We start from the raw sequence: 24,232 nt of genomic DNA, 5'->3' as shown, positions 1-24,232 counted from the left end.
CTCTATTTATTTATTTTACTTGTACATTTCTATCCTATTTATTTTATTTTGTTGGTATGTTTGGTTCTGTTCTCTGTCTCCCCCTTTTAGACTGTGAGCCCACTGTTGGGTAGGGACTGTCTCTATGTGTTGCCAATTTGTACTTCCCAAGCGCTTAGTCCAGTGCTCTGCACATAGAAAGCGCTCAATAAATACGATTGATTGATTGATTGATTGATTGATTGAGCTCTTACTGTGTGCAGAGCACTGGACTAAGCGCTTGGGAAGCCCAAGTTGGCAACATCTAGAGGCGGTCCCTACCCAACAGTGGGCTCACAGTCTAGAAGGGGGAGACAGAGAACAAAACCAAACATACTAACAAAATAAAATAAATAGAACAGATAGGTACAAGTAAAATAAATAAATAGAGTAATAAATCTATACAAACATATACACGTATATACAGGTGCTGTGGGGAAGGGAAGGAGGTAAGATGAGGGGGATCGGCCAAGGCGGGCACAGTGGGCCAGGGCGTCTTCCTCAGAGCTTTCTGCTTCTCCCGGCCCCCCATCACCGACCCAATAACCAGACAGAGAAACCATGGTCTCTGGCAAGAAAATCTGAATTACCGAGTCCGGGGGAGCCCCACAACTTTGGACCGAGTCTGGGGCTTTTTCTGACGTCCGGTGTCCGGTGGACAGCCGGGCGTCACTTTTTGAGGTCCTCTTCTCCAGCCTGCGGGAGGGAGGGGTAGGAAGACAGTGAAATAAATTAGAGCTAGGAAAAGGGACAGAGTATGATGATATATTATGGAGAAGCGCTTAGTACAGTGCTCTGCACACAGTAAGCGCTCAATAAATACGATTGATTGATTGATTGACTGATTGAGAAGCAGCGTGGCTCAGTGGAAAGAGCCCGGGCTTTGGAGTCAGAGGTCATGGATTCGAATCCCAGCCCTGCCAACTGTCAGCTGTGTGACTTTGGGCACGTCACTTCACTTCTCTGGGCCTCAGTTCCCTCATCTGTAAAATGGGGATGAAGACTGGGAGCCCCACTTGGGACAACCTGATCACCTTGTATCCCCCAAGCGCTTAGAACAGTGCTTTGCAGGAGAAGCAGCGTGGCTCAGTGGAAAGAGCCCAGGCTTTGGAGTCAGAGGCCATGGGTTCAAATCCCAGCTCCCCCACTTGTCAGCTGTATGACTGTGGGCAAGTCACTTAACTTCTCTGTGCCTTAGTTACCTCATCTGTAAAATGGGGATGAAGACTGTGAGCCCCCCGTGGGACAACCTGATCACCTTGTAATCTCTCCAGCGCTTAGAACAGTGCTTTGCACATAGTAAGTGCTTAATAAATGCCATTATTATTATTATTATTATTTTAACCCCCAAATCTTACAACTAGTATTACTACTCAATCAATCAATCAGTCGTATTTATTGAGCGCTTACTGTGTGCAGAGCACTGGACTAAGCGCTTGGGAAGTACAAGTTGGCAACATATAGTCTAGCGGATAAAGCCCGGCCCCAGAAGTCAGAAAGACCTGGGTTCTAATCCCAGCTCTGCCGCTTGGCTGCTGCGTCACCTTGGGCAAGTCACTTCCTTCCTCCGGGCCTCGGTTCCCTCATCCGTCAAACGGGCATTATCAATCAATCAATCAATCAATCAATCGTATTTATTGAGCGCTTACTATGTGCAGAGCACTGTACTAAGCGCTTGGGAAGTACAAATTGGCAACACATAGAGACAGTCCCTACCCAACAGTGGGCTCACAGTCTAAAAGGGGGAGACAGAGAACAGAACCAAACATACCAACAAAATAAAATAAATAGGATAGAAATGTACAAGTAAAATAAATAAATAAATAAATAGAGTAATAAATATGTACAACCATATATACATATGTACAGGTGCTGTGGGGAAGGGAAGGAGGTAAGATGGGGGGATGGAGAAGGGGACGAGGGGGAGAGGAAGGAAGGGGCTGAGTGTGGGAAGGCCTCCTGGAGGAGGTGAGCCCTCAGCAGGGCCTTGAAGGGAGGAAGAGAGCTAGCTTGGCGGAGGGGCAGAGGGATTGGGGGCATTCCAGGCCCGGGGGAGGACGTGGGCCGGGGGTCGATGGCGGGACATTAAGAGCCTGAGTCCCACGTGTGTTTGGTTTTGTTCTCCGTCTCCCCCTTTTAGACCGTGAACCCACTGTTGGGTAGGGACCGTCTCTGTATGTTGCCAACTTGGACTTCCCAAGCGCTTAGTCCAGTGCTCTGCACACAGTAAGTGCTCAATAAATACGATTGATTGATTGATGTGGGACAGGGACCGCGTCCATCCCGATTAGCTTGTATCTTCCCCAGTGCTTAGAGCGTAGTAAGCACTGAACAAATGCCATCATCATCCTTCTCGTTGTTGTTATTCCTGGTTCCTCCCGAGCACCCATTCCGCGGCCTCCCTCCGCCCCGGCTCCGGGGCCCGTCCCCCTCGTCCCCTCCGGCCTCCCGGCGGGCACCTCGAACACCGTGTCCACGATCTCCTCGGTGATGGCCGTCTGGGAGCGGAGCTGTTGCTGCTGGACTTCCACGCCGGCGATCAGCTGCAGGAACGTCAAGTAGAGCTGCTGCTGCCTACGTAGGGGAGAGCCAAGCAATCCGTCCATCCGTCCATCCATCCATCCGTCCGTCCGTCCCTCCGTCCGTCCATCCATCCCTCCGTCCGTCCATCCGTCCGCCCATAATAATAATGATGGCATTTATTATGCGCTTACTATTTATTAACCGCCAAGCACGGCGGTTCAGCCCTGACTAGGTGCCAAGCACTATTCTGAGCCCTGAGGGAGAGATGAGGGAATAATCATCATCATCATCATCATCATACAGAGGCCTTCCCAGACTGAGCCCCTTCCTTCCTCTCCCCCTCGTCCCCCTCTTCATCCCCCCATCTTACCTCCTTCCCTTCCCCACAGCACCTGGATAGATGTTTGTACAGTTACTTCCCAAGTGCTTAGTACAGTGCTCTGCACACAGTAAGCGCTCAATAAATACAATTGATGATGATGATGATGATTTATTACTCTATTTATTTATTTATCTTACTTGTACATATCTATTCTATTTATTTTATTTTGTTAGTATGTTTGGTTTTGTTCTCTGTCTCCCCCTTTTAGACTGTGAGCCCACTGTTGGGTAGGGACTGTCTCTATATGTTGCCAACTTGGACTTCCCAAGCGCTTAGTACAGTGCTCTGCACACAGTAAGCGCTCAATAAATATGATTGATGATGATTAAGCGCTTACTATGTGCCAAGCACTGTTCTAAGCCCTGGGGCGGTTACAAGGTGATCAGGTGGTCCCACGGGGGGGCTCATGGTCTTCATCCCCATTTTACAGATGAGGGAACTGAGGCCCAGAGGAGTGAAGTGACTGGCCCAAAGTCACCCAGCTGACAGGTGGCGGAGCCGGGATTCAAACCCATGACCTCTGACTCCAAAGCCCTGGGTCTTTCCACTGAGCCACGCTGCTTCTCCTTGAGGGCAGGGGTCAAGTCTAACTCCATCACACTCTTCCAAGTGCTTAGTACAGCGCTCCGCACACAGGAAACGCCCAATAAATACCACTGATGGGTTGAGTGATCCCGGTTTCTAGTTCTCCCGTCTGGAGGTCCGAGAAAATCTTCTCGGAGCAGCGTGGCTCAGTGGAAAGAGCCCGGGCTTCGGAGTCAGGGGTCATGGGTTCAAATCCCGGCTCCGCCAATTGTCAGCTGGGTGACTTCGGGCAAGTCACTTCACTTCTCTGGGCCTCAGTTCCCTCATCTGGAAAATGGGGATTAAGACTGTGAGCCTCACGTGGGACAACCCGATCACCTTGTAATGTCCCCAGCGCTTAGAACAGTGCTTTGCACATAGTAAGCGCTTAATAAATGCCATCATTATTATCATTATTATTATTATTCTGGAGCCGTCACCGATCTCTTTCCTCTGCAAACTTGGTTATCCCGTTCCACCCTCCTGCCCCCCAACTCCCCGCATCATCATCATCATCAATCGTATTTATTGAGTGCTTACTATGTGCAGAGCACTGTACTAAGCGCTTGGGAAATACAAATTGGCAGTGTCCTCCCCTCACCTCTCCGTTAGGCCCTTCATTTCCCTCTCTATCTGGTCCTGAACCGTGATCCGCTGCATCTCCTCCTGTTTGTCTGGAGGAGAGATGACAATAATAACCATGACAACAATAAAAATAATTGTAGTTTTTGTTGAGCGCCTATTATGTGCCGAGCGGTACGCCAAGATAATAGGATCGGGCACTTTCCCTGCTCCACGCGGGGCTCACGGTCTCAGAGGGAAGGAGAGCAGGAGAAGCAGGGTGGCCTAGTGGCTTGGGAGTCAGAAGGACCTGGGTTCTAATCCTGGCTCTAATAATAATAATAATAATAATGGCATTTATAAAGCGCTTATGATGTGCAAGGCACTGTAATAATAATAATAATGATGGTATTTGTTAAGCGCTTACTATGTGCAAAGCACTGTTCTAAGCACTGGAAGCACTGTTCTAAGTGCTGGGGAGTGCTGTACTACTACTAATAATAAAATAAAAATAATAATGGCATTTATTAAGCGCTTACTACGTGCAAAGCACTGTTCTAAGCGCTGGGGTGGTTACCAGGTGATCAGGTTGTCCCAAGGGGGCTCCCAGTCTTCATCCCCATTTTACAGATGAGGGAACTGAGGCCCAGAGAAGTTAAATGACTTGCCCAAAGTCACACAGCTGGCAAGTGGCGGAGCCGGGATTTGAACCCAGGACCTCTGGCTCCAAAGCCCGGGCTCTTTCCATTGAGCCACGCTGCTTGGGAGGTTACAAGGTGATCAGGTTGTCCCATGGGGGCTCACAGTCTTCATCCCCATTTTACAGATGCGGTCACTGAGGCCCAGAGAAGTTAAATGACTTGCCCAAAGTCACACAGCTGGCAAGTGGCGGAGCCGGGATTTGAACCCAGGACCTCTGACTCCAAAGCCCGAGCTCTTTCCACTGCGACACGCTGCTTTTCTTGTCTGCTGGGTGACCTTGGGCAAATCACTTCACTTCTCTGGGCTTCATCTGGAAAATAGGGATTAAGGTGGTGAGCCTCAGGTTGGACAGGGACTGTGTCCAACCTAATTAGCTTCTTTCATTCAATCTTATTTACTGAGCGCTTACTGTGTGCAGAGCACTGTACTAAGCACTTGGGAAGTAACAAGTCGGGAACATATAGAGACGATCCCTACTCAACAGCGGGCTCACAGTCTAGAAGGGGGAGACAGACAACAAAACAAAACATATTAACAAAATAAAATAAATAGAATAGTAAATTAATTAATTAATTCATTCAATCGTATTTATTGAGCGCTTCCTGTGTGCAGAGCACTGTACTAAGCGCTTGGGAAGTCCAAGTCGGCAACATCTAGAGACGGTCCCTACCCAACAGTGGGCTCACAGTCTAGAAGGGGGAGACAGACAACAAAACAAAACATATTGACAGAATAAAATAAATAGAATAGTAAATATGTGCAAGTAAAATAAATAGAGTAATAAATATGTACAAACATATATACAGGACATATATACAGGTATTGAGGTAGATCTATTGAGGTAGATGTAGCTTGTATCTACCTCAATGCTTAGTCCAGTGCCTAGCACATAGTAAGCGCTTAACAAATACCATCAAAAAACCAGGTGTTTTATCCCCATTTTACGGATGAGGAAACTGAGGCTCAGCGACGTTAAGAGAGGAAAAGGGGAAGAGAAGTTGAGGGCTAGGGATCCTTCCCTGATTAAGCCCTCTGTTCATTCATTCATTCAATCATATTTATTGAGGGCTTACTGTGTGCAGAGCACTGTACTAAGCGCTTGGGAGAGTACCATGGAACAATAAAGAAACACATGCCCTGCCCACAATGAGCTTACAGTCTAGTCTGCTGTATGTGACCTTGGGCAAGTCACTTAACTTCTCTGGGCCTCAGTTACCTCATCTGGAAAATGGGGATTAAAACTGGGAGCCCCACGTGGGACAACCTGATTCCAGTGTTTAGAACAGTGCTTGGCACGTAGTAAGTGCTTAACAAATTTATTTCTATTTATTCTGATGACTTGACACCTGTCCACATGTTTTGTTGTCTGTCTCCCCGTTCTAGACTGTGAGCCCGTTGTTGGGTAGGAACCGTCTCTATATGTTGCCAACTTGTACTTCCCAAGCGCTTAGTACAGTGCTCTGCACACAGTAAGCGCTCAATAAATACGATTGAATGAATGAATGAACAATTATCATAATAATAGTTCCCTGCCCTCCATCCCCATGCACTCCCCAACCTCCACCTCTCTATACTTTATATATTATAAATAATTTATTTTTATCAATGTCTGTCTCCCTCTCTAGCGATGGTAGATTTGTTAAGTGCTTACTATGTGCAGAGCACTGTTCTAAGCGCTGGGGAGGGTACAAGGTGATCAGGTTGTCCCACGGGGGGCTCACAGTTTTAATCCCCATTATATAAATGAGGTAACTGAGGCCCAGAGAAGTGGAGTGACTTGCCCAAAGTCACACAGCTGATAGTTGGCGGACCTGGGATTTGAACCATGACATCTGACTCCATCTGGACAGTTTTAATCACCATTTTCCAGATCAATCAATGTCATATTTATTGAGCACTTACTGTGTGCAGAGCACTGTACTAAGCGCCTGGGAAGTCCAAGTTGGCAACATATAGAGACAGTGGGCTCACAGTCTAGAAGGATGTGGTAACTGAGGCACAGAGAAGTTAAGTGACTTGCCCAAGGTCACACACAGCAGACTAGACTGTAAACTCGTTGTGGGCAGGGCATGTGTCTCTTTATTGTTCTCTGGTACTCTCCCAAGCGCTTACAAGAGCTTACAAGGGCCCCCAAGGGCTCCCAGTTTTAATCCCCATTATATAGATGAGGTAACTGAGGCCCAGAGAAGTGAAGTGACTTGCCCAAAGTCACCCAGCTGATAGTTGGCGGACGCGGGATTTGAACCCATGACCTCTGACGCCAAAGCCCGGACTCTTTCCACTGAGCCACGTTGCTTCTCTCTAGACTGTAAGCCGGTGAGCCCACTGTTGGGTAGGGACCGTCTCTATATGCTGCCAACTTGTACTTCCCAAGCGCTTAGTACAGTGCTCTGCACACAGTAAGCGCTCAATAAATACGATTGAATGAATGAATGAATGGCAGGGAATGTGTCTACCAACTCCGCTCAATTGTAGTCTTCCAAGCGCTTAGTCCAGTGAAGCCCCACTGATGATAATGATGATACTCATAATAATAATGGTATTTGTTACCACTGTTGGGTAGGGACTGTCTCTATATGTTGCCAACTTGTACTTCCCAAGCGCTTAGTACAGTGCTCTGCATGCAGTAAGCGCTCATTAAATACGACTGATTGATTGTTAAGCGCTTACTTTGTGCCAAGCACCGTTCTAGGCGCTGGGGAGAATATAGGCAAATTGGGCTGGACACAGTCCCCATCCCTCATGGGGCTCGCCGTCTCAATCCCCATTTTCCAGATGAGGTCACTGAGGCCCGGAGAAGTGAAGTGACTTGACCAAGGTCGCACCGCGGACAAGTGGCGGAGCCGGGATTGGAACCCACGACCTTCTGGCTTCCGGGCCCGGACTGTAGCCAATATGCCAAGCTGCTTTGGCTAGGGGATTCTGGGGGTGACAAGGCCTGATAAAAGGCAGTTGGAAAGAGAAGGAGAATTGAGGTGGAAGGCAGGGGACGCTTGGCGGAAGAACTTGGGGTAGGGGTCTGGGGCAGGGGCAGGGGCCGGGGCCGGGGCAGGATGGTTTAAGGGAAGGGTGGGACAGAGGCCAGGCCCCGGGGGGGGGTGGGCGCCGGCCCCAGGGGAGGGTACCTGTCTCCTGGAGCTTTGTCAGAGAATCATCCAGGAGCTTCTCTTGGAGTAGGGCTGCCTTCTGGGGAAGGGGATGAATGGCCAGGGGTGACTCAACCCATCCAGCCCCGGAGTGGGGGGGTGGGGGTGGGGGGGCCCAGCCTTCTCTCCCTAACTCTGCCCCTGCCAGACCCGTCCTCCACCCCTCCAGCCTCAGTGCTCTGACACCAGCATGGACATAGGGCCCAGCCCGCCCTACCTCCCTCCTTCCCTCCTTCCTCCCCTCCCTTCCTCCTTCCCTCCCTTCCTTTTCCATCCTTCCTTCCTCCCTCCCTGCCTCCCTCCCTTCCTTCCTCCCTCCCTCCCTTCCTTCCCTCCCACCCTCCCTGTCTCCCTCCCTTCCCTCCCACCCTCCCTGTCTCCCTCCCTTCTTTCCTTCCTTCCTCCCTCCCTCCCTTCCTCCCTTCCTTCCTTCCACCCTGCCTTCCGCCCTCCCTCCCTTCCTCCCTCCCTTCCTTCCTTCCTCCCTCCCACCCTGCCTTCCGCCCTCCGTCCCTTCCTCCCTCCCTCCCTCCCACCCTGCCTTCCTCCCTCCCTCCCTCCCTCCCACCCTGCCTTCCGCCCTCCCTCCCTTCCTCCCTTCCTCCCTCCCTTCCTCCCTTCCTTCCTCCCTCCCTTCCTTCCCTCCTTCCTCCCTCCCTGTCTCCCTCCCTCCCTCCCTCCCTTCCTTCCTCCCTCCCTCCCTCCCTTCCTTCCTTCCTCCCTCCCTCCCTTCCTTCCTTCCTCCTCCCACCCTCCCTCCCTTCCTCCCTCCCTCCCTCCCTCCCTTCCTTCCTTCCTCCCTCCCTCCCTCCCTTCCTTCCTTCCTTCCTTCCTTCCTTCCTTCCTTCCTCCCTCCCTTCCTCCCTCCCTTCCCCCTTCCCTCTGCCCCCTGTGCCCTGGTCTGGCCCGGGAGACACACATGCTACAGGTAAGGCGGGCCGCCGTGCCCTCTGCCCTCTGCCCACACAAGTCCTCATCTCCTGCGGACGGGGACCCGGGGACCAGAGAGCAGCAAAGCCCCGGCCCCGGCGGCCCACCCCTGCCTGGCCCCTCCAGAAGATTTTAAAGGCCCATCGCCCCTGCAGCTCTGCCCTCTTCCTCCTCTTCCTCCTTCTCTCCCTTCTCCTCATCATCATCATCAATCGTATTTATTGAGTGCTTACTATGTGCAGAGCACTGTACTAAGCGCTTGGGAAGTACAAATTGGCAACATATAGAGAAAGTCCCTACCCAACAGTGGGCTCACAGTCTAAAAGGGGGAGACAGAGAACAAAACCAAACATACTAACAAAAGAAAATAAATAGAATAGATGTGTACAAATAAATTAAATAAATAGAGTTAAAAAATATGTACAAACATATATACATATATACAGGTGCTGTGGGGAAGGGAAGGAGGTAAGATGGGGGGATGGAGAGGGGGACGAGGGGGAGAGGAAGGAAGGGGCTCAGTTTGAGAAGGCCTCCTGGAGGAGGTGAGCTCTCAGCAGGGCCTTGAAGGGAGGAAGAGAGCTGGCTTGGCGGAGGGGCAGAGGGATTGGGGGCATTCCAGGCCCGGGGGAGGACGTGGGCCGGGGGTCGACGGCGGGACAGGCGAGAGCGAGGTACAGTGAGGAGATTAGCGGTGGAGGAGCGGAGGGTGCGGGCTGCGATGGAGAAGGAGAGAAGGGAGGGGAGGTAGGAGGGGGCCAGGGGATGGATGGACAGCCTTGAAGCCCAGGGTGAGGAGTTTCTGCCTGATGCGCAGATTGATTGGGAGCCACTGGAGATTTTTGAGGAGGGGAGTGATATGCAGCAGCATGAGAAGCAGCGTGGCTCAGTGGAAAGAGCCTGGGCTTGGGAGCCAAAGGTCGTGGGTTCTAATCCCGGCTCCGCCACTTGTCAGCTGTGGGACCATGGGCAAGTCACTTCACGTCTCTGTGCCTCAGTGACCTCATCTGCAAAATGGGGGTTAAGACTGTGAGCCCCACGTGGGACAACCTGATCACCTTGTATCTCCCCCAGCGCTTAGAACATTGCTCAGCACATAGTAAGCGCTTAACAAATGCCATCATTATTATTATTATTATATGCCCAGAGCGTTTCTGGACAAAGATAATCCGGGCAGCAGCATGAAGTATGGATTGAAGTGGAGAAAAACACGGGGATGGGAGATCAGAGAGAAGGCTGATGCAGTAGTCCAGACAGGATAGGATGAGAGCTTGAAGGAGCAGGGTAGCGGTTGGGATGGAGAGGAAACGGCAGAGCTTGGCAATGTTGCGGAGCTGAGACCGGAAGGTTTTGGTCACGGCTCCCTGCTCCCTGCTCTCCTCCTCCTTCTCCTCTTCCCCTTCCTCTTTCCCCTCCTCTTCCCCCTCATCTTTCCCTTCCTTATCAACGTGGCTCAGTGGAGAAAGCCCAGGCTTTGGAGTCAGAGGTCATGGATTCAAATAATAATAATAATGGCATTTATTAAGCGCTTACTATGTGCAAAGCACTGTTCTAAGCGCCAGGGAGGTTACAAAGTGATCAGGTTGTCCCACAGGGGGCTCACAGTCTTAATCCCCATTTTACAGATAAGGTAACTGAGGCCCAGAGAAGTGAAGTGACTTGCCCAAAGTCACCCAGCTGACAATCGGCAGAGCTGGGATTTGAACCCATGACCTCTGACTTCAAAGCCCGGGCTCTTTCTACTGGTCCATGCTGCTTTTCTAGCTATGCTGCCTGGCTCCACCACTTGTCAGCTGTGTGACTTTGGGCAAGTCACTTCACTTCTCTGGGCCTCAGTTCCCTCATCTGTAAAATGGGGATTAAGACTGTGAGCCCCCCGTGGGACAACCTGATCACCTTGCAACCTCTCCAGCACTTAGAACAGTGCTTGGCACATAGTAGGCACTTAATAAATGCCATTATTATTATTATCCCTCGCCTTCTCTCCTTCCTTCCTTCCTTCCTTCCTTCCTTCCTTCTCTTCTTCTCCCTCCTCTCCAGGCTCCTCCTTTTCCTCCTCTACCCTCTCCTCTTCCTCCCCTTCCTTCCTTCCTTCCTTCCTTCCTTCCTTCCTTCCTTCTTTCTTTTTCTTTCCTTCTTTCTCTCTTTCTTTCTTTCTTTCTTTCTTTCTTTTTTTCTTTCTTTTTTCTTTCTTTCTTTCTTTCTCTCTTTCTCTCTCTCTCCCCTTCCTTCCTTCCTTCCTTCCTTCCTTCCTTCCTTCCTTCCTTCCTTCCTTCCTTCTCTTCTTCTCCCTCCTCTCCAGGCTCCTCCTCTTCCTCCCCCTCCTCTTTTCCTCCTCTACCCTCTCCTCTTCCTCCCCTTCCTTCCTTCCTTCCTTCCTTCCTTCCTTCCTTCTCTTCTTCTCCCTCCTCTCCAGGCTCCTCCTCTTCCTCCCCCTCCTCTTTTCCTCCTCTACCCTCTCCTCTTCCCCCTCTTCCCCTCATCTTTCCATTCCTTTTCCCTCTCCTATTCCCTCTCCTCCCCCTCCCCCTCCCCTTCTCCCTCTTCCTCCCCCTCCTTCCCCCTCCTCTTTCTCCTCCTCTTCCTCTCAGCTTCCCCTCTTCCCCCTCATCTTTCTCTTCCTTTTCCCTCTCCTCTTCCCTCTCCTCTCCCTGTCCCTCCCCTCCTCGTCCCCCTCCTCTCCTCTCTCTTCTTCTCCCTGCTCTTCCCCCCTCCTCCCCCTTCCCTCCTTCCCCCTCTTCCCTCCTCCTCCCCTTCTCCCCCCATCCTCCCGATCAGGTAGCTCCCCCTCGCCCCCACCCCACCCCACCCCACTCCCTCTCTACCTCTTGTTTCTCCTGTTCCAACCCCTTGAGCAGCTCCATCTGAAAGTTGTCTACCAGCACAGCCACGACCAGGCTGTGAGGAAGCAGAGCCACAGTGGGCTGGGGCTCAGGGGGAGACCCAGGGTGGGCAGGGAGAGGTGGAGGCCGGAGGGGGCCCCTGGTGATTTAGTGGGGAGGCCGGGGGTCTCTTGGAGGTGGGGAAGTGGTGGGCTGGAGGGGCTGGGGGGCTGGGGGAGTGGGCGATGGGGTGGGGGCTCTTACTTCAGGAAGATGAAATACTGGATGATGATGTACACCATGAGGATCGGCACAATGAACCAGGCCCCTGAGGAGGGCCAAGGGGGTCAGTCCCCCAGATGCTGCCTCCAGGACCCTCAAAACCAGCTCCAAATAATAATAATAATAATGGCATTTCTTAAGCACTTACTATGTGCAAAGCACTGTTCTAAGCACCTGGGAGGATACAAGGTGATCAGGTTGTCCCATGGGGTGCTCAACCGGGCCCCACCACCCACCCCCGTCTCCCCGCCACCCGCCGCGTCCCTCCCTCCCGGAGCTGCCCCTTTACCCCCATCCCCGTCAGGCCCGACCCTCACCCTTGGCCCGGCTGTCCAGGTAGATGAGGGACCAGTCGTCGAGGGTGAGCATGGTGAACAGGGTGAAGAGCGTGGTGAACAAGCTCTGGAACCGCTTGGGGTCCGTGTTGCGGAATAGGGCCCGCAGGATCACGGAGAACAGGACTGGGAATGCTCAGGAGCCAGGAGGGATCGGACTTTCCCGGCGCCCATGAGCTCCACCCGGCCTGGCCCTACCTCGCCAACCCCTTCCTGGCCCACCTGGACCCCTCTACGCTAGCCAGGACCCACCCCGTCACTGAGGAGGATTGAGACTCTCAGCCCTGTCTAGGATAAAGACTGAGTCCCACTTGATTTGCTTCTATAATAACAATAATAATTATGGTAACTGTTATAATAATAATGATGGCATTTATTAAGCGCTTACTATGTGCCAAACACTGTTCTAAGCGCTGGGGAGGTTACAAGGTGATCGGGTTGTCCCACGGGGGGCTCACAGTCTTAATCCCCATTTTACAGATGAGGTTGTGCTGTTATGCGCTTCCTAGGTGCCGAGCACTGCCATAGATACAAGCTAATCGGGTTGTCCCCCGTGGGGCACACAGTCTTAATCCTCATTTTACAGATGAGGTCACTGAAGCACAGAGAAGTGAAGTGGCTTGCCCAAGGTCACACAGCAGACTAGTGGCGGAGCCAGGATTAGAACCCACAACCTCTGACTCCCAAGCCTGGACTCTTTCCACTAAGCCAAGCTGCTTCTCACCCCATATGCCTGGCATATAAGAGGCATATAACAAATACTATTATTTACCTGTATATATGTATAAATGTTTGTACATATTTATTACTCTATTTATTTATTTTACTTGTACATATCTATTCCATTTATTTTGTTAGTATGTTTGGTTTTGTTCTCTGTCTCCCCCTTTTAGACTGTGAGCCCACTGTTGGGTAGGGATTGTCTCTATATGTTGCCAATTTGTACTCCCCAAGTGCTTAGTACAGTGCTCTGCACACAATAAGCGCTCAATAAATACGATTGATTATTATTATTATTATTATTATTGTTACTATTATTATTATCCTACCCCTCTCACTGGGCCCACCCCCTCACTAGCCCCGGTTTCTCACCAGTTGGCCACCCTCCACTGACCCCCATCTTCTCTCCCTGGCCCCGCCCCCTCTGGCTAGCCCAGCTCCCTTAATAATAATAATAATAATAATAATAATAAAAGTATTTGTTAAGTGCTTACTATGTGCAAAGCACTGTTCTAAGCACTGGGGGGATACAATAATAATAATAATAATGGTGGTATTTGTTAAGCACTTACTACATGCAAAGCACTGTTCTAAGCACTGGGGGGATACAATAATAATAACAATAATAATAATGATGGTATTTGTTAAGCGCTTACTACGTGCAAAGCACTGTTCTAAGCACTGGGGGGATACAATAATAATAATAATAATGGTGGTATTTGTTAAGCGCTTACTATGTGCAAAGCACTGTTCTAAGCACTGGGGGGATACAATAATAATAATAATAATAATGGTGGTATTTGTTAAGCGCTTACTATGTGCAAAGCACTGTTCTAAGCACTGGGGGATACAATAATAATAACAATAATAATGGTATTTGTTAAGCGCTTACTACGTGCAAAGCACTGTTCTAAGCACTGGGGGATACAATAATAATAACAATAATAATAATGATGGTATTTGTTAAGCGCTTACTATGTGCAAAGCACTGTTCTAAGCACTGGGGGGGATACAAGGTGATCAGGTTGTCCCACTTGGGGCTCACAGTCTTAATCCCCCTTTTACAGATGAAGGAACTGAGGCCCAGAGAAGTGAAGTGACTTGCCCAAAGTCCCACAGCTGACAATTGACAGTTCTAGACTGTGAGCCCACTGTTGAGTAGGGACCGTCTCTATCTGTTGCCAACTTGTAACCTCCCAAGCGCTTAGTCCAGTGCTCTGCACACAGGAAGCGCTCAATAAATACGATTGAATGAATGAATGAATTGGCGGAGCCGGGATTTGAACCCATGACCTCTGACTCCAAAGCCCGGGCTCTTTCCACTGAGCCGCGCTGCTTCTCTCCTGCCCCCTTCCCCCTTCCTCCCCTTCCTCCGGCCGGGGCAGGATACAGAGGCAGATGAACATAAGCACCAGGATGGCTCCGATAGATGCCAAGGAGCGAGCCAGCGTCCCCGTCACTTCCTGCAGGCTGTTCAGGAAGCTGGAAAATGATAGGCGGGAGTCAGGGCAGTCAGTCAGTCAGTCACATAACTTGTACTTCCCAAGCGCTTAGTACAATCAATCAATCAATCGTATTTATTGAGCGCTTACTGTGTGCAGAGCACTGGACTAAGCGCTTGGGAAGTCCAAGTTGGCAACATCTAGAGACAGTCCCTACCCAACAGTGGGCTCACAGTCTACAAGGGGGAGACAGAGAACAAAACCAAACATACTAACAAAATAAAATAAATAGAATAGATATGTACAAGTAAAATGAATAAATAGAGTAATAAATCCGGACAAACATATATACAGGTGCTGTGGGAAAGGGAAGGAGGTAAGGCGGGGGGATGGAGAGGGGGATGAGGGGGAGAGGAAAGAGGGGGCTGAATGTGGGAAGGCCTCCTGGAGGAGGTGAGCTCTCAGTAGGGCCTTGAAGGGAGGAAGAGAGCGAGCTTGGCGGATGGGCAGAGGGAGGCCATTCCAGGCCCGGGGGAGGACGTGGGCCGGGGGTTGACGGCGGGACAGGCGAGAACGAGGCCTAACGGGGAGGACATTAGCGGTGGCAGAGGAGCGGAGGGTGCGGGCTGGGCTGGAGAAGGACAGAAGGGAGGGGAGGGAGGAGGGGGCCAGGGGATGGAGAGTCCAGTGCTCTGCACACGGTAAGCGCTCAATAAATACAATTGAATGGATGAATGAATGAATTTATTGAGCATCTACCATGTCTTTTAGACTATGAGCCCACTGTTGGGTAGGGACCGTCTCTATATGTTGCCAACTTGTACTTCCCAAGCGCTTAGTCCAGTGCTCTGCACACAGTAAGCGCTCAATAAATACGATTGATGATGATGTGCAGAGCACTGTACTAAGCACCTGGGAGAATACAATATGATAAAATAACAGACACAGTCCCTGCCCACAGTGATCTTACAGTCTTGAGGAGGAGACAGAGAGAGCTCACCTCCTCCAAGAGGCCTTCCCAGACTGAGCCCTCTTTTTCCTCTCCTCCTCCCCATCCCCCCCGCCCCACCTCCTTCCCCTCCCCACAGCACCTGTGTAGATGTCTGTACGTATTTGTTACTCTATTTATTTTACTTGTCCATATTTACTATTCTATTTATCTTGTTAATGATGTCCCTCTAGCTTTATTTCTATTTGTTCGGACGACTTGACACCCGTCCACATGTTTTGTTTTGTTGTCTGTCTCCCCCTTCTAGACCGTGAGCCCGCTGTCGGGTAGGGACCGTCTCTATACGTTGCCAACCTGTACTTCCCAAGCGCTTAGTACAGTGCTCTGCACACAGTAAGCACTCAATAAATGCGATTGAATGAATGAATGAATGAATAATTGATTTCTGGAGGAACGGAGATGAACGGGGGGAGTCCGCGAAGGATCGTTTTTTTGGCGGCTTTTCTCGTATTCTCCCCCTTCTACACTGAGCCCACTGTTGGGTAGGGACCCTCGCTCTATGTTGCCAACTTGGACTTCCCAAGCGCTTAGTCCGGTGCTCTGCACACAGTAAGCGCTCAATAAATATGATTGAATGAATCATAGAAAGACAGAAATGACAGGTAGGGACTCTCCTCCTTCTACCCTCCCCATCTCCCCTCCCCCCTTCCCCTCCCCACAGCGCTTGTGTAGATTTGTACATATTTATTACTCTATTTATTTTATTAATGGTGTGCACATATCTATAAGTCTATTTATTTTGACGGTATTGACGCCTGTCTACTTGTGCTGTTTTGCTGTCTGTTTCCCCCTCCTAGACTGTGAGCCTGTTGTGGGGTAGGGACCGTCCCTATATGTTGCCGAATCGTCTTTCCAAGCGCTTAGCGCAGTGCCCTGCAATCAATCATATTTATTGAGCGCTTACTGTGTGCAGAGCGCTGTACTAAGCGCTTGGGAGAGCTGAACACAGTAAGCGCTCAATAAGTACGACTGAACGGATGAATGAATAAGTGCTGTGGGGCTGGGGTGGGGGGGATGAATAAAGGAAGCAAGAAAAGGGGAAGGGGAAGAGGAAGGGAGTGGGAGAAGAGGAAGGGAGGGCTTAGGCAGGGAAGGCCTCTTGGAGGTGATGGGCGTTCAGTAAGGCACATCCAGGGGAGGGAATGCGAAGGAAGAGGGGCAGGTGAAGGGGACCAGTCACCCAAACCCCTGCTCTGGGGAAAGAGGGCCCACGGGGGTGGACCGGGATCTGACCGGAGTCTCCGTAGCACGCGGAAGATCCGCAGGGCCCGGAAGCCCTTGAAGACTTTGAGGACCCGGAAGGTGTTAGTGCCGGCGTGGCGAATGGTCATGGCGTTGTAGATCTGCGGCAACACGAAGTCCAGCAGGGCCATGATGGTGATGAAGAAGTCTGGTGGAGGGGGAAGGGTTTGATTTTATTTTATTTTGTTAATATGTTCTGTCTTGTTGCCTGTCTCCCCCTTCAAGATCGTGAGCCTGTTGGTGGGTAGGGACCGTCTCTAGATGTTGCCGACCTTAGTCCAGTGCTCTGCACACAGTAAGCGCTCAATAAATACGATTGAATGGATGAATGAATGAATGAATGAAGGGTACAGCGGCTAGAGGAGCAGAGTTTCAGACTCCTCGGGGCTCAGACGATTTTGACACCTGTCTACATGTTTTGTTCTGTTGTCTGTCTCCCCCCTTCTAGACTGTGAGCCCGTTGGTGGGTAGGGACCGTCTCTATGTGTTGCCGACTTGGACTTCCCAAGCACGTAGTCCAGTGCTCTGCACACAGTAAGCGCTCAATAAATACGATTGAATGGATGAATGAATGAATGAATGAATGAAGGGTACAGCGGCTAGAGGAGCAGAGTTTCAGACTCCTCGGGGCTCAGACGATTTTGACACCCGTCTACATGTTTTGTTCTGTTGTCTGTCTCCCCCTTCTAGTCTGTGAGCCCGTTAGTGGGTAGGGACCGTCTCTAGATGTTGCCGACTTGGACTTCCCAAGCGCGTAGTCCAGTACCCTGCACACAGTAAGCGCTCAATAAATACGATTGAATGGATGAAGGAATGAATAAATGAAGGGTACAGCGGCTAAAGGAGCAGAGTTTCAGACTTCTCGGGGCTCAGAGGATTTTGACACCCGTCTACGTGTTTTGTTCTGTCGTCTGTCTCCCCCTTCTAGACTGTGAGCCCACTCTAGATGTTGCCGACTTGGACTTCCCAAGCACGTAGTCCAGTGCTCTGCACACAGTAAGCGCTCAATAAATACTTTTAGACTGTAAGCCCACTGTTGGGTAGGGACTGTCTCTATGTGTTGCCAATTTGTACTTCCCAAGCGCTTAGTACAGTGCTCTGCACATAGTAAGCGCTCAATAAATATGATTGATTGATTGATTGATTGATTGATTGAATGAATGAATGAATGAAGGGTACAGAGGCTAGAGGAGCAGAGTTTCAGACTCCTCGGGGCTCAGAGTCACCGTCACAGTCTCGTCCCATCACTTTCTCTCCAGTGCCGTCTTTTTCCTTCTCTTCTCTCCGCTCCTCGTTCCCTCTCTATGGCCCCACCCCACCTTCGTCCTGGTTTCGGGAATTCCCTGCCTTGAGAATCCGGTTAGCTTCCCAGAGTGGATGTTTTCCCCCACCCAGAATTTCCAAGCGGGCCCCCCGGACCCTCCGCCAACCTCGCCGGCGCCTGAGCATCTCTTGTCCCCCAGCCCGGTCCCTGGAGTCAGGTGTGAGGGAGCCCACTGCCCCCACCATTCATTCATTCAATCGTATTTATTGAGCGCTTCCTGCGTGCAGAGCACTGGACTAAGCGCTTGGGGAGTCCAAGTTGGCAACATATAGAGACGGTCCCTACCCAACAGCGGGCTCACAGTCTAGAAGACTGTGACAAATTGACGCCTACCCCCCAGCCGACCATCTCTTATCCCCCAACCCGATCCCTGGAGGGGGCGAGGGCCCCACGCACCGAGTTTGTTCCAGGCGTTGAAGAAGTAGTTGGATCCCAGCGAGATGATCTTGAGGACCGCCTCCAGGAGGTAGATGCTGAGGAAGACCGAGTCCGCGGCTGTGAAGTACCACTCTGAGCACGGGTCGTTGGGGGACAGTGAGGAGGAGGGAGAGAGGAGGAGGAAGAGGAGGAGGACAAAGAGGTCATCGAGGAGGACGAGGAGAAGAGGCCCTTCCTCTTCCTCATCTTCTTATCCTCCTTTGGTTTTTAAATGGTATTCCTTAATGGTAAAGCGGGTTCTTTCATAGCATTTGTGAAGTGCTTACTGTGGAGAAGCAGAGTGGCTCAGTGGAAATCAATCAATCGTATTTATTGAGCGCTTACTGTGTGCAGAGCACTGGACTACGCGCTTGGGAAGTCCAAGTTGGCAACATATAGAGACGGTCCCTGCCCAACAGCGGGCTCACAGTCTAAATGAATGAATGAATGAATATAACGGAGCCGGTGGACAGATTCCCTGCCAAATCTAGCGGCGTCCAGATCCTGAGGGCCTGGCCTCCTCCGAGGGGGTCCTCTGGGGTCAGCGGCCACTGGACACCGGACGGGCCGAACCCGGAAGGAAGAAGCAACGGCGGCCGCTCACCCGCCCGGATCTCCATCTCGGCGAAGGTCTGGGCCACCAGCACCATGGCGTTGGCGGTCACCACCAAGAGGATGAAGGCCTCGAAGAACGGAGACTGGATCAGCTTCCTGAAGAGCTGCCTCATTTTATTCAACTTCATCTTCATTAACCCCACTATCTTCTGCAGCATCTTCCTGCTACTCCAGAGGCCCTGGCCTAATAATAATAATAATAATGATAATGGCATTTATTAAGTGCTTACTATGTGCAAGGCACTGTTCTAAGCGCTGGGGGGATACAAGGTGATCAGGTTGTCCCACGGGGGGCTCACAGTCTGCATCCCCATTTTCCAGATGAGGCCACTGAGGCCCAGAGAAGTGAAGTGACTTGCCCAAAGTCACACAGCTGACAAGTGGCAGAGCCGGGATTTGAACCCATGACCTCTGACTCCAAAGCCCGGGCTCTTTCCACTGAGCCATGCTGCTTCTTGATGATGATGATAATAATAATAATAATAATAATAATAATAATGGCATTTATTAAGTGCTTACTATGTGCAAGGCACTGTTCTAAGCGCTGGGGGGATACAAGGTGATCAGGTTGTCCCACAGGGGGCTCACAGTCTGCATCCCCATTTTCCAGATGAGGCCACTGAGGCCCAGAGAAGTGAAGTGGCTTGCCCAAAGTCACACAGCTGACAAGTGGCAGAGCCGGAATTCGAACCCATGACCTCCGACTCCAAAGGCCATGCTCTTTCCACTGAGCCACGCTGCTTCTCTGAGCCACGCTGATGAGGGGATGTACTAAGCGCTTACTATGCGCCAAGCACTGTTCGAAGCCCTGGGGGAGACGCGAGGAAATCAGGTTGGACGCCGTCCCTGTCCCATGTGGGGCTCACGCTCTTCATCCCCGTTTTCCGGATGAGGGGATCCCTCGTCCCCCTCTCCATCCCCCCCGTCTTACCTCCTTCCCTTCCCCACAGCACCTGTATATATGTTTGTACATATTTATTACTCTATTTAATTATTTATTTATTTATTTTGCTTGTCCATATCTATTCTATTTATTTTATTTTGTTAGTATGTTTGGTTTTGTTCTCTGTCTCCCCCTTTAGACTGTGAGCCCACTGTTGGGTAGGGACCGTCTCTAGATGTTGCCAACTTGTACTTCCCAAGCGCTTAGTACAGTGCTCTGCACACAGTAAGCGCTCAATAAATACGATTGATTGATTGATTGATTGATTGATGAGGGAACTGGGGCGACTTGCCCATGGTCACACAGCAGACAAGTGGTGATGGTTAAGCGCTTACTATGTGCCAAACACTGTTCTAAGCCCTGGGGGAGATACACAAGTTAATCAGGTTGGACGCTGTCCCTGTCCCTGTTTTCTACTGCTGCCCGTCTCCCCCTTCTAGACTGTGAGCCCGTCGTTGGGTAGGGACCGTCTCTACATGTTGCCGACTTGTCCTTCCCAAGCGCTTAGTACAGTGCTCTGCGCACAGTAAGCACTCAATAAATACGATTGAATGAGTGAATGAATGAATGAATGTCCCACATGGGGCTCGCGCTCTTCATTCCTGTTTTCCGCATGAGGGAACTGAGGCGACTTGCCCAAGGTCACACAGCAGTGGTGATTGTTAAGCGCTTACTATATGCCAAGCTTACTATGCCGAGCTTACTATATGCCAAGTTCTAAGCTCAGCGTGTAGAACAGTGCTTGGCACATAGTAAGCACTGAATAAATGCCATTAAAAAGAAAAGCACCGTTCTAAGCGCTGGTGGAGACACAAGGTCATCAGGCTGTCCCATGTGGGATTCACCGTCTTCATCCCCATTTTCCAGAGGAGGTCACCGAGGCCCAGAGAAGTGAAGTGACTTGCCCGAAGTCCCCCAGCTGACAAGACTGAGCCCCCTCCTTCCTCTCCCCCTCGTCCCCCTCTCCATCCCCCCATCTTACCTCCTTCCCTTCCCCACAGCACCTGTATATATGTGTATATGTTTGTACAGATTTATTACTCTATTTTATTTGTACATGTCTATTCCATTTATTTTATTTTGTTAGTTTGTTTGGTTGTGTTCTCTGTCTCCCCCTTTTAGACTGTGAGCCCACTGTTGGGTAGGGACCGTCTCTAGATGTTGCCAACTTGGACTTCCCAAGCGCTTAGTCCAGTGCTCTGCACAGAGTAAGCGCTCAATAAATATAATTGAATGAATGAATGAATGGTAATAATAATAATAATAATAATGGTATTTGTTAAGTGCTTACTATGTGCCAGGCACTGTTCTAAGTGCTGGGGGGATACAATGATAATAATAATAATGGCATTTATTAAGCACTTACTATGTGCAAAACACTGTTCTAAGCGCTGGGGACCATACAAGTGAGCCCGTTGTTGGGTAGGGACTGTATATGTTGCCAACTTGTACTTCCCAAGCTCTTAGTACAGTGCTCTGCACACAGTAAGCACTCAATAAATACGATTGATTGATTGATTGATTAGTCCAGTGCTCTGCACACAGTAAGCGCTCAATTAATACGATTGATTGAATGAATGAATGAATGAAAGTGAGCCCACTGTGCGGTAAGGACCGTCCCTATATGTTGCCAACTTGGACTTCCCAAACACTTAGTCCAGTGCTCTGCACACAGTAAGTGCTCAATAAATACGATTGATTGATTGATTGATTGATTGGTCCAGTGCTCTGCACACAGTAAGCGCTCAATAAATACGATTGAATGAATGAATGAATGGTGGTATTTAGTCTGATGGTATTGACACCCGTCTACTTGTTTTGTTTTGTTGACTGTCTCCCCCTTCTAGACTGTGAGCCTGTTGTTGGGTAGGGACCGTCTCTATCTGTTGCCGATTTGTACTGCCCAAGCGCTTAGTACAGTGCTCTGCACACAGTAAGCGCTCAATAAATACGTTTGAATGAATGGTAGGGTCCCATTTGGAGTCAGGGTTGGGACTGGCTTTTAAGTCAGAGCTGAATTAGATTGCCCCAGACTAAGCCCCCTTTTTCCTCTCCCCCTCCCCATCCCCCCAGCCCTACCTCCTTCCCCTCCCCACAGCGCCTGTATAGATGTTTCTACAGATTTATTACTCTATTTATTTTACTTTTACACATTTACTATTCTATTTATTTTGTTAATGATGTGCTTCTAGCTTTACTTCTATTTATTCTGATGACACCTGTCCACATGTTTTGTTTTGTTGTCCGTCTCCCCCCTCTAGACTGTGAGCCCAGTGTTGGGTAGGGACCATCTCTATATGTTGCCGACTTGTACTTCCCAAGCGCTTAGCACAGTGCTCTGCACACAATAAGCACTCAATAAATACGATTGAAGGAATGAATGAATGAATTGCTTAGGGGATAGAGCCAGGGTCTGGGAATCGGAAGGTCATGGGTTCTTATCCCGGCCCTGCCGCTTGACTGCTGTGTGACCTTGGGCAAGTCACCTCCCTTCTCTGGGCCTCAGTTCCCTCATCTGTAAAATGGGGATGGAGACTGGGAGCGGGACAGGGACTGCATCCATCCTGATTTGCTTGTGAGCCCCCCGTGGGACAACCTGATCACCTTGTAACCTCCCCAGCGCTTCGAACAGTGCTTTGCACATAGTAAGCGCTTAATAAATGCCATCATTATTATTATTATCATTATTACAGCGCCTGCACATAGCAAGCGCTTAACGAATACCATAATAAAAATGAAACTGGGTCAGATCGGGACTGGGGTCGGAGGTCGGGGATGGGGGTTTGGGCTATAATGGAGTTCAGATCGGGGATGGGTTGGGGTTTCTCATTCATTCATTCGATCGTATTTATTGAGCGCTTCCTGTGTGCAGAGCACCGGACTAAGCGCTCGGAAAGTCCAATTCGGCAATAGGGAGCACCCCTGCCCACACTGGGTTTACTATCTAGTGTCCGGCCGGGGTCAGGATTTGGGTTGGGATTGGGGTCAAGGCTGGGGTCACGGTTGGCCCGGGATATTGTTGCCAACTTGTACTTCCCAAGCGCTTAGTCCAGTGCTCCGCACACAGTGAGCGCTCAATAAATACGACTGATTGATTGATATAATAATAATAATAATAATGATGGCATTTATTAACCGCTTACTATGTGCAAAGCACTGTTCTAAGCACCAGAGAAGTGAAGTGACTTGTCCAAAGTCACCCAGCGGACAGTTGGCGGAGCCGGGATTTGAACCCATGCCCTCCGACTCCAAAGCCCGGGCTCTTTCCACCGAGCCCCGCTGCTTCCCGAGGAGGGTCTCCGTCCGGCTCGGACGATGATGGGGCCGGCGGTCAGCGCCCCGCTCACCTCTTTGGTAGCCATGGCCGGGGCCGTCGTGGTCCGCGGAGCCGACCCGCCGAGAGCGGATGAGGGTGGTCGACTTGGAGCCGGACTTGCCGCCACGGGGCCCATGCTGGGAGCGGGAGAAGACGGAGGTGGAGTAGGCCGAGTGGTGGGCAGAGGGCCGCGAGGTGGCCGAGCGGGGCCCCGCCAACTGGGACTGGCTTGGGGGTTTGTGGGAGGCCGCGGCGCTGAGGGCCGCCTGCTCTCCCTCCTTGGGCTGCCCCACTTCCGGGACGGTCAGGTAATCCATGAGGGATCCGGGATTGGGCCTCGCCTTGAGTCGGGAAGCAATTCCCTACCAGGGGCCGCTGGGGATGAGTGGGAGTGGGCTGATGCGGGGGGGACAGGGATGGAACCGTTGCCATGGCAGCGGCCCGATCCCGTGATGTCACAGTCGGGTTCCCCATTCATTCACTCGTTCAGTCGTATTTATTGAGCGCTTACTTTGTGCAGGGCACCGGACTAAGCGCTTGGGAAGTCCAAGTTGGCAACATTCCCAACCCAATGTTCGTTCATTCATTCAATCGTATTTATTGAGCACTTACTGTGTGCAGAGCACCGGACTAAGTGCTTGGGAAGTCCAAGTTGGCAACATCCCTACCCAACATTCGTTCATTCATTCAATCGTATTTATTGAGCGCTTATTGTGTGCAGAGCACCGGACTAAGCGCTTGGGAAGTCCAAGTTGGCAACATCTACAGACAGTCCCTACCCAACGTTCGTTCATTCATTCAATCGTATTTATTGAGCGCTTACTGTGTGCAGAGCACTGGACTAAGCGCTTGGGAAGTCCAAGTTGGCAACATCTAGAGACGGTCCCTACCCAACATTCGTTCATTCATTCAGTCATATTTATTGAGCGCTTACTGTGT

The 24,232-nt window shown here is 50.7% G+C and overlaps 1 protein-coding gene across 2 annotated transcripts; it reads right to left on the bottom strand.

Annotated features, from left to right (window-relative positions):
* Window positions 1-583: 583 nt before the first annotated feature.
* On the bottom strand, window positions 584-23,693 carry CATSPER1 (cation channel sperm associated 1). Of its 2 annotated transcripts, XM_038764988.1 has the most exons (12): window positions 23,325-23,693; window positions 19,024-19,218; window positions 18,399-18,512; window positions 16,670-16,826; window positions 14,376-14,467; window positions 12,248-12,391; window positions 11,913-11,976; window positions 11,652-11,724; window positions 7,876-7,936; window positions 4,089-4,161; window positions 2,478-2,592; window positions 584-714 (listed from the first exon to the last, which is right to left on the bottom strand). In XM_038764988.1, the coding sequence occupies exons 1-12, from the start codon at window positions 23,608-23,610 to the stop codon at window positions 688-690; spliced, it is 1,401 nt and encodes a 466-aa protein (XP_038620916.1). In that variant the 5' UTR covers window positions 23,611-23,693; the 3' UTR covers window positions 584-687. The 2 variants fall into 2 exon arrangements, with proteins under 2 accessions (XP_038620916.1, XP_038620919.1); XM_038764991.1 differs by lacking the exon at window positions 19,024-19,218.
* Window positions 23,694-24,232: the final 539 nt, after the last annotated feature.

The sequence above is a fragment of the Tachyglossus aculeatus genome, chromosome 22, assembly GCF_015852505.1.
Source record: "Tachyglossus aculeatus isolate mTacAcu1 chromosome 22, mTacAcu1.pri, whole genome shotgun sequence".
NCBI lineage: Eukaryota > Metazoa > Chordata > Mammalia > Monotremata > Tachyglossidae > Tachyglossus > Tachyglossus aculeatus.
Note: the sequence above shows the minus strand (reverse complement) of the source record. Positions and strands in the feature narration are given on the sequence as shown.

What these genes read in the sequence shown, in the direction of transcription:
- CATSPER1 (XM_038764988.1), bottom strand. Translation starts at nt 23,610, where the DNA reads ATGGATTACCTGACCGTCCCGGAAGTGGGGCAGCCCAAGGAGGGAGAG. An exon ending in CCTGGACAGCCGGGCCAAGG is followed by an intron (nt 11,977 to 12,247) that starts GTGAGGGTCGGG and finishes GGCCCTCCTCAG; the next exon opens with GGGCCTGGTTCATTGTGCCG. An exon ending in TCGTGGACACGGTGTTCGAG is followed by an intron (nt 715 to 2,477) that starts GTGCCCGCCGGG and finishes TCCCTCCCGCAG; the next exon opens with GCTGGAGAAGAGGACCTCAA.